Genomic DNA, 10,000 nt, shown 5'->3' with positions numbered 1-10,000 from the left:
ATAGTATAATCCCTGGTATAAATGGTACATATAGTAGCTCCCTGGTACAAATTGTACATATAGTATAATCCCTGGTATAAATGTTACATATAGTATACTCCCTGGTACAAATTGTACATATAGTATAATCCCTGGTATAAATGGTACATATAGTAGCTCCCTGGTACAAATTGTACATATAGTAGCTCCCTGGTATACATTTTACATATAGTATACTGCCTGATATAAATGTTACATATAGTATACTCCCTGGTATAAATGGTACATATAGTAGCTCCCTGGTATAAATGTTACATATAGTATACTCCCTGGTACAAATTGTACATATAGTATAATCCCTGGTATAAATGGTACATATAGTAGCTCCCTGGTACAAATTGTACATATAGTAGCTCCCTGGTATAAATGTTACATATAGTATACTCCCTGGTATAAATGTTACATATAGTAGCTCCCTGGTATAAATGTTACATATAGTAGCTCCCTGGTATACATGTTACATATAGTATACTCCCTGGTACAAATTTTACATATAGTAGCTCCCTGGTATACATGTTACATATAGTATACTCCCTGGTACAAATTTTACATATAGTAGCTCCCTGGTATAAATGGTACATATAGTATACTCCATGGTATAAATGTTACATTTAGTATACTCCCCGGTATAAATGTTACATATAGTATACTCCCTGGTACACATTTTACATATAGAATACTCCCTGGTATAAATGTTGCATATAGTATACTCCCTGGTATAAATGTTACATATAATATACTCCCTGGTACAAATTTTACATAAATAAAATTATACATAACATTTTACATAAAGTATACCCCCTGGCACCTGCACTGTGATAGTCTCAGAGGTCCGTTAAAAGCGCAGAGAGCATCATGAAGAACAAGGAACACACCAGGCAGGTCCGAGATACTGTTGTGAAGAAGTTTAAAGCCGGATTTGGATACAAAAAGATTTCCCAAGCTTTAAACATCCCAAGGAGCACTGTGCAAGCGATAATATTGAAATGGAAGGAGTATCAGACCACTGCAAATCTACCAAGACCTGGCCGTCCCTCTAAACTTTCAGCTCATACAAGGAGAAGACTGATCAGAGATGCAGCAAAGAGGCCCATGATCACTCTGGATGAACTGCAGAGATCTACAGCTGAGGTGGGAGACTCTGTCCATAGCACAACAATCAGTTGTATATTGCACAAATCTGGCCTTTATGGAAGAGTGGCAAGAAGAAAGCCATTTCTTAAAGATATCCATAAAAAGTGTCGTTTAAAGTTTGCCACAAGCCACCTGGGAGACACACCAAACATGTGGAAGAAGGTGCTCTGGTCAGATGAAACCAAAATTGAACTTTTTGGCAACAATGCAAAATGTTATGTTTGGCGTAAAAGCAACACAGCTCATCACACTGAACACACCATCCCCACTGTCAAACATGGTGGTGGCAGCATCATGGTTTGGGCCTGCTTTTCTTCAACAGGGACAGGGAAGATGGTTAAAATTGATGGGAAGATGGATGGAGCCAAATACAGGACCATTCTGGAAGAAAACCTGATGGAGTCTGCAAAAGACATGAGACTGGGACGGAGATTTGTCTTCCAACAAGACAATGATCCAAAACATAAAGCAAAATCTACAATGGAATGGTTCAAAAATAAACATATCCAGGTGTTAGAATGGCCAAGTCAAAGTCCAGACCTGAATCCAATCGAGAATCTGTGGAAAGAACTGAAAACTGCTGTTCACAAATGCTCTCCATCCAACCTCACTGAGCTCGAGCTGTTTTGCAAGGAGGAATGGGAAAAAATGTCAGTCTCTCGATGTGCAAAACTGATAGAGACATACCCCAAGCGACTTACAGCTGTAATCGCAGCAAAAGGTGGCGCTACAAAGTATTAACTTAAGGGGTCTGAATAATTTTGCACGCCCAATTTTTCAGTTTTTGATTTGTTAAAAAAGTTAGAAATATCCAATAAATGTCGTTCCACTTCATGATTGTGTCCCACTTGTTGTTGATTCTTCACAAAAAAATACAGTTTTATATCTTTGTTTGAAGCCTGAAATGTGTCAAAAGGTCGCAAAGTTCAAGGGGGCCGAATACTTTCGCAAGGCACTGTAGTAGCTCCCTGGTATAAATGTTACATATAGTAAACTCCCTGGTATAAATGTCACATATAGTATACTCCCTGGTATAAATGTTACATATTGTAGCTCCCACGGTGCTTATTCCAATGAATCCCACTCATGTCATCTGAAATTGTTATGTAATTACTATGTATTTTAACGTTCATTTCCCCATGTAGTGGCTGAGTAAATAGCAGGACTGTACAGTAAAGTGTCACTGAGGTTGTCTCTTGATGACTGTTTTGCCCAGCGTGCCTCTCCTGTCCTTTCTGGGCTCTTAACACTGTAAACACAGAGACGTTGATTAATGTACAGTAATCCTCTCTTTCTGTGGCTTAGCCCTCGTGTACAGGTGAGGGAGAGATAGTGAGGGAAGGAGAAAGAGATGGAGGGAAAGGGAGAGAGAGAGGGGGAGGGAAAGGGAGAGAGAGAGAGGGGGAGGGAAAGTGCATGATGTATGTGGACCGATCCTGAACTAAAGCATGACACGTTCCCTATTACACCAGGGCAAGAATAGGCACTACAGTAGCTGTTGACTATATGTAGGAAACACAACACAAGATGATGGTTAAAGTGCTGGCAACAGCATTCCACAAAAGCTGTCATGACATAATGTACGTTCTTAGCAGTTCAATAGAGTAATCCCTTTCAGCTTAATGAATTTTGTTTGGTTTTATTGCATTTTTGTTTTTGACCTGATCCCACCCCCCTAGAGACCCACAGTCCCATTCATTTCCTGGCTTAGCGAAAGAGAAAAGAATAGAACATTTTGTTTTTATATTTTTTTTACTTGCATCTTACATTTTATTTAGCATCTTACTGGCATACCATGCCAGACATAAAGACAGAACATGACGTAATGATAAAATAATGACAGGAGCAGAGAGTACATGTACAGGACAGTACGGTACTTTACAACCTAAGCCAGGTGTTTTCTAGCCTCACCATCTCAGACCCAATAGATGAGCCTCTCCCATTACATTATTCTCTTTCTGTCACCCTTACCTGGTCTGGATCTCTTTGAGAGATTTTTATGGTTCTTATTCTACCCAGCAATTCCATCAAGCTGGTGAACCTGTGTTCCATCTTCATAAGCACATGGCTAACAGCTGCCGGATTCATACATTTGGTAAGTGGCTGGGCGGGGGGGTTGGGCTACGGGGGGAGTAAGGGAGGTGAGAACTCCTAACGCTTGGTCCGAAAACAACCTCTAGCCCCTCCCTTCCCCCTGGATGTGTGGCAGATCTGAAGTGCTGAAGGGTCCCTGACCAACCCCTACTTCCTACCCCCCGGGGACTCCTGTATGTCCGAAATGATCGGATAGGTATGTAAGCAATACGGAACAAAATATATACAGTTGTGGGCACTAAAAATGTAGTTTAAAAAAAGAACCTACACTGGGATACCCTAGAGCGCCGTGTTGCTGGGATACACTAGAGCGCCGTGTTGCTGGGATACCCTAGAGCGCCGTGTTGCTGGGATACCGTAGAGCGCTGTGTTGCTGGGATACCCTAGAGCACTGTGTTGCTGGGATACCCTAGAGCGCTGTGTTGCTGGGATACCCTAGAGCGCCGTGTTGCTGGGTTACCCTAGAGCACCCATTACGGCAATAGTTCTGCCAGTACCAAAATACAAAATGTTCAGTGCCCGTAACTGTATGAAAATCCCCAGCCTTTTTGAAGGCAAGGTGAAGCAGAAAATGACCATATTGCTTAAACCTATCTGATCCTCTCAGATCCACAGCAGGGCCTAGGGGGTAGTGGCCCGGGCTTGATTTGGGAATCGGCATGTTAGTTAAAAAGGCTAGGTGGGCGCCATCTTTGTATAGCCCCCATCCACCCAGTTCAGATGTGCTGCCACCCGAGGGGAGGGGGCTAGGGATTGCCTTCGGACCGGCCAATAGAGGGTGTTTCCATGTGATGATGAAGAGTTAGGGGCGCTTTAATCAATCAGTAGAACTACAGATCAATGTCTGTCCTTTTTATCAGTGAAATGACAGCTCAATCAATCAACAATGTCTGTCCTTTTTTCAGTTTTTCTCTTATTTCTTACACACAGCTGGCTCAAGTTGTCAGTACATTTATGTCAATGGCTCAACCAACAGTACAATAACACACCAACTAATATAGCATTAGAACATGCAGGAGGATACCTCTAACCTCCTGACACTAGATGGCAGCATCAGCTCAATATTAAGGTTCCAGAAATGCTGCTTTGTCTGATCAGAGTGAAAGCACGATAGTTCAGCAGGGCCAGATTCAATCAAACTTGTGTTGAGAAGGTTATATGCAGGGCCTTTGTTTGCAAACTGCTGCCCTAAGTGTCAGAACCATGTCGTGTTCAGTTCAGTTCACTTGTTTCCGAACTGGAGGCACTAACCAGTGGAGGAGGTACTTGATAGTGTCACAGCTTCCTCAACCACGCCGGAAATGCATTAGTCCACTGGAAGACACGTTTGTTGGCTACTGTGTAAACTCTGCAATGCTGGCTTGATTGACTCTTAAGACCATGTTGATGGTAAGACAAACCTAGAGCACCTGCATGCACAGAACATATAGAACCTGCTTCAGGGGTTGTGATCAAAATCCTTCCAATGTTTTTGCTTAAGACTGACATTCTACCCTGTTCAAATCTCTTTCCCGCTCCCGTTTTTAGGTGGAAAACTCAGGGGATCCTTGGGAAAACTTCCAAAATTCCCAGTCACTTTCCTATTGGGAATGTGTCTACTTGCTCATGGTCACTATGTCAACAGTGGGCTACGGGGATGTCTATGCAAAAACCACCCTGGGACGCCTGTTCATGGTCTTCTTCATCCTTGGGGGTTTGGTAAAACAACGTTTTTCTCTCCCCTCCTCCCCCCTTTGCCCCCTTCCCCCCCACCCCCAACCCGCCTGTCCCCATTTTCACACTATATAGAACTGTTATACCAGACAGAACAGTTAGTCTTTCAATGTCTTCATCAATGTTAGCAATGTTTACATAGCACTGTTAAGCTTACCGATTTTTATATGTACAGTATAAAGTGCATTCGGAAAGTACTCAGACCTCTTGACTTTTTCCACGTTTTGTTACGTTACAGGCTTATTCTAAAATTGATTAAAAACATTTTTTTGGTTGCTTCTGTGTGTCGCTCTGGATGGGAGTCTGTTAGATGACTAATGTGATGTAGTTATTGAGCGGCTTCACTGCAAGTATATTCTATGTTTTAAACATTCAATCAATCTACACACAATACCCCATAATGACAAAGCAAAAACAGGTTTTTATAAATTTGGGCAAATGTATAAATAAATACAAAACTGAAATATCACAAGTATTCCGATCCTTTACTCAGTACTTTGTTGAAGCACCTTTGGCAGCGATTACTGCCTCAAGTCTTCTTGGGTATGATGCTACAAGCTTGGCACAATTGTATTTGGGGAGTTTCTCCCATTCTTCTGTGCAGATCCTCTCACGCTCTGTCAGGTTGGATGGGGTGCGTCACTGCATAGCTATTTTCAGGTCTCTTCAGAGATGTTCAAGGACACTCTGAGACTTGTCCCGAAGCCACTCCTGCGTTGTCTTGTCTGTGTGCTTAGAGTCATTGTCCTGTTGGAAGGTGAACCTTAACCCCCAGTCTGAGGTCCTGAGCGCTCATCAATGTACTCCCTGCCACTGAAAAACATCCCCACAGCATGATGCTGCCACCACCATGCTTCACCGTAGGGATGGTGCCAGGTTTCCTCCAAACGTGACGCTTGGCATTCAGACCAAATATTTCAATCTAGGTTTCATCAGACCAGAGCATTTTGTTTCTCATGGTCTGAGAATCTTTAGGTGCCTTTTGGCAAACTCCAAGCAGGCTGTCATGTGCCTTTTACTGAGGAGTGGCTTCCGTCTGGCCACTCTACCATAAAGGCCTGATTGGTGGAGCGCTGCAGAGATGGTTGTCCTTCTGGAAGGTTCTCCATCTCCACAGAGGAGCTCTGGAGCTCTGTCAGTGACCATCGGGTTGTTGGTCACCTCCCTGCCCAAGGCCCTTCTCCCCTGATTGCTAAGTTTGGCAGGGCGGCCAGCTCTAGGAAGAGTCTTGGTGGTTCCAAATTTCTTCCATTTAAGAATGATGGAGGCCACTGTGTTCTTGGGGACCTTCAATGCTGCATACATTTTTTTGGTACACTTCCCCAGATCTGTGCCTCGACACAATCCTGTCTCTGAGCTCTACAGACAATTCCTTCGACCTCATGGCTTGGTTTTTGCTCTGACATGCACTGTCAACTGTGGGACCTTACATACTGTAGACAGGTGTGTGCCTTTCCAAATCATGTCTAATCAATTGAATTTACCACAGGTGGACTCCAATCAAGTTGTAGAAACATCTCAAGGATGATGAATGGAAACAGGATGCACCTGTGCTCAATTTCGAGTCTCATAGCAAAGGGTCTGAATAGTTATGTAAATAAGGTATTTCTGTTTTTATTATTAATACAATTACAAACATTTCTAAAAAACTGTTTTTGCTTTGTCATTATGGGTTATTGTGTGTAGATTGATGAGGGGGGAAAAATAATTTAATCAATTTTAACATAAGGCTGTAACGTAACAAAATGTGGAAAAAGTCAAGGGGTCTGAATACTTTCTGAAAGTGCTGTAAGTACCTGCTTAGGTTACTATTGATGCTATTTGTCTATTAGGACTATTGCTGTGATGCCTCCTGTAGTAGCCTACTGTATATTTGCACTTGACAATAGTCACTCATGTCTTGCTTCCCTCCCTATAGCTTGTGGATTGTATTTGTCTGAAGAGTAGTGTTATAAGATAATGTGCTACTAGCAGATTGATAATGCGGTTGTTGCTGTTCTTCTTAAAGCAGTCTGTTGTTTCAGGACTACCCCCTTCCTCTCGTGTCCCTCCCCACTATTCCAACAAACACAGTGGCAGGAAGACCAGGCCTAGGCCAGCCTGAGTGATACCATAGCGACCGCAGCTCTTTACACTCTGACATTTAACCCCCGTCAGAACAGCACCCCCTAGACGAAAATGGGCTCACTGCAGCTAAACAGATTTATGTTAGTTTAGACTGTTAGCCTGTAACTCGATCCATCTCATATGATCCAATAGAAGATGACCTCCAGCTGTTTGAGAGTGTGCCGTGTGGTTGTCATAGCGATGTAAAGAAAGAAAGAAAGAAAGAAAGAAAGAAAGAAAGAAAGAAAGAAAGAAAGAAAGAAAGAGTGTTACTCTGTCTGGAGGCTGTTTAGGTCTGGCAGCAGTAGGTCTGTTTCCTATCAGGAGTGCCATTAAATTACTCCATTGTGGTGATTCTGTAAACCCAGATCAAACTCAAAGCAGCGCTCACATCAACCTCACATCGTAACATTATTTCCCCTGGATTTGGGTTTCGTGAGTATATTGGCTTAGTAAAAGGTTAATGGATAAAACAGTAATGAAATAGCTCAATAGTTCATGGTTAGCTGAACAGTTCGGTTGGTAGAGTGTAGCTCAGTTGGTAGTGTATGGCGCTTGCAATGGCAGGATTGTGGGTACGATTCCCAAGGGGGTCCAGTATGAAAATGTATGCATTCACTACTGTAAGTCGCTCTGGATAAGAGCGTCTGCTAAATGACTAAAATGTCAACATAAAAACAGTTAGCAAAAACCTGAACAGTTAGTGGATAGCTAAACATTAAGCAACAGCTCAATAGTTAGTGGACAGCTAAACATTAAGCAACAGCTCAAAAGTTTGTGAATAGTTATGCGGTTAGTTAAAGGCTCAAAACGGTTACAAAATAGATCATGGATAGCTGAACAGTTGGCACATAGCTCAACAGATAGTAGATAGCTAAATGGTTAGCAAACAGCTCAATAGTTAGTGGACAGCTAAACAGTAAGCAACAGCTCAACAGTTTGTGAATAGCTATAAGGTTAGCTAACTTCTCAAAAGGTTGGTGGTTAGCATGCAACTCAACAGGTAGTGGGTAGTTAAATGGATAGCAACAATCTAGACAGTTCGCTAAACGGTTTACAAACAAACACTTTGTGAATAACTAAACAGTTAGTGGGTAGATAAATGGCTAGTAAAAAGCTCAGCAGCTAAAGAGTTATCAAAAATGGCTAAACAGTGCTAGCGGGATATTGCTGTTGACATAGGCAGTTAAGAGAGAAGTACCTCCGGACAGGACAGGAGGCTGCAACTTTGCAAAATGCATCCAGCTCATTCCCACTGCCCTCCAAATGAGTCTTAATGTGTTTTGCAGCTGTGGACCATCAGGCCGGCCTGCTCAAATCAACCTGCCACATCATTGGTGTTTGTTGGACAAAACATGGCACATAGGTTTTTTTCCCCTCTTCTCTTTGCTACTTCCAGATGTTTTAGATCCTATCACAGATCAACCGTTGTTGGACGGCTGTGGCGATATTTACGCTTTACATTTTTTCTTCCCAAAACCCATGACCCTTAAAAACTGGGGTTTTCTTAATTAAAACGTTTTCTTTCCTATTTTTGCTCCCCAAATATTTTTTAAAAACTTTGATTGGGCAATGCATCTCACTATCTCTTAGTTTGTTCTCTTCTTTAAAGTGTCAGTGCTAAGTGAGAACTACAAGATAAACTTTTGGACACTCATCCCCCCAGTTTTTCAGCATTTGCACATTTATTTGATATCTTTAAACCCCCCCCCCCCCCCCCTCGCCAGAAATCTGTTTGGATTCAAGGGCCCGCTAGCCGACTCCCCCTCCACCTCCTCTATGGCGTAGTCTCTTTTTTTAGTCTCTTCTTCTGTCTCCCATCTTCTCCTTAGGCCATGTTTGCCAGCTACGTCCCTGAAATCATAGAGTTAATAGGAAACCGCAAGAAATATGGTGGTTCCTATAGTGCGGTTAATGGGAGAAAGTAAGTATTTTCCGGAAGGTTCTGCTGTCTTTCCTTGTACGCGGTAGAACCCTTTCTGCATGCCCTTTTCTTTTTTCTGTTCCATGCATGTAGGCCATGTTTGCTCGCTACGTGCCAGAAATTGCTGCTCTCATCCTTAATCGGAAGAAATACGGAGGGAGTTATAACTCTACACGAGGCAGAAAGTAAGTCCAAATCCAGTCAAGGTGTGGTTGTGTGACACAAGTGCTCCCCCTCAGGTTAAGAGTGATATGGGGGTTGATTCACCAAGTTACCATTACTTTAAAGTCACACTGCGTGACTGGAGACCTTGGCCATAAGGACACACATGTCCATGTCCCTTTACTCTCTCTATTTCTCTCTCTCTCCCTGTCTTTATTCTCTCCCTGTCTTTATTCTCTCTCTGTCTTTATTCTCTCCCTGTCTTTATTCTCTCTCTGTCTTTATTCTCTCCCTGTCTTTATTCTCTCTCTGTCTTTATTCTCTCCCCGTCTTTATTCTCTCCCTGTCTTTATTCTCTCCCCGTCTTTATTCTCTCCCCGTCTTTATTCTCTCCCCGTCTTTATTCTCTCTCTGTCTTTATTCTCTCTCTGTCTTTATTCTCTCCCTGTCTTTATTCTCTCTCTGTCTTTATTCTCTCCCTGTCTTTATTCTCTCTCTGTCTTTATTCTCTCCCCGTCTTTATTCTCTCCCTGTCTTTATTCTCTCCCTGTCTTTATTCTCTCTCTGTCTTTATTCTCTCCCTGTCTTTATTCTCTCTCTGTCTTTATTCTCTCCCTGTCTTTATTCTCTCCCCGTCTTTATTCTCTCTCTGTCTTTATTCTCTCTCTGTCTTTATTCTCTCTCTGTCTTTATTCTCTCTCTGTCTTTATTCTCTCCCTGTCTTTATTCTCTCCCCGTCTTTATTCTCTCCCTGTCTTTATTCTCTCCCTGTCTTTATTCTCTCTCTGTCTTTATTCTCTCCCTGTCTTTATTCTCTCCCCGTCTTTA

General features: G+C 42.4%; 1 protein-coding gene across 33 annotated transcripts in view; it reads left to right on the top strand.

The window, feature by feature from the left end:
* kcnma1a (potassium large conductance calcium-activated channel, subfamily M, alpha member 1a) overlaps positions 1 to 10,000 on the top strand; it is a 292,474-nt gene that overhangs the window by 205,056 nt on the left and 77,418 nt on the right. For 32 of the 33 annotated variants that reach the window (XM_036960270.1, XM_036960275.1, XM_036960268.1 and 29 more), the window contains exons 7-9: positions 3,193 to 3,268; positions 4,795 to 4,965; positions 8,919 to 9,010. In XM_036960270.1, coding sequence (XP_036816165.1) covers positions 3,193 to 3,268; positions 4,795 to 4,965; positions 8,919 to 9,010 — 339 coding nt within the window. Of the gene's footprint in view, positions 1 to 3,192; positions 3,269 to 3,325; positions 4,657 to 4,794; positions 4,966 to 8,918; positions 9,011 to 10,000 lie in introns of those variants that run through there. The other variant, XM_036960302.1, reaches the window with a different exon arrangement.

Source organism: Oncorhynchus mykiss, chromosome 23, assembly GCF_013265735.2.
Source record: "Oncorhynchus mykiss isolate Arlee chromosome 23, USDA_OmykA_1.1, whole genome shotgun sequence".
NCBI lineage: Eukaryota > Metazoa > Chordata > Actinopteri > Salmoniformes > Salmonidae > Oncorhynchus > Oncorhynchus mykiss.
This window is presented reverse-complemented; position numbering and strand designations above follow the sequence as displayed.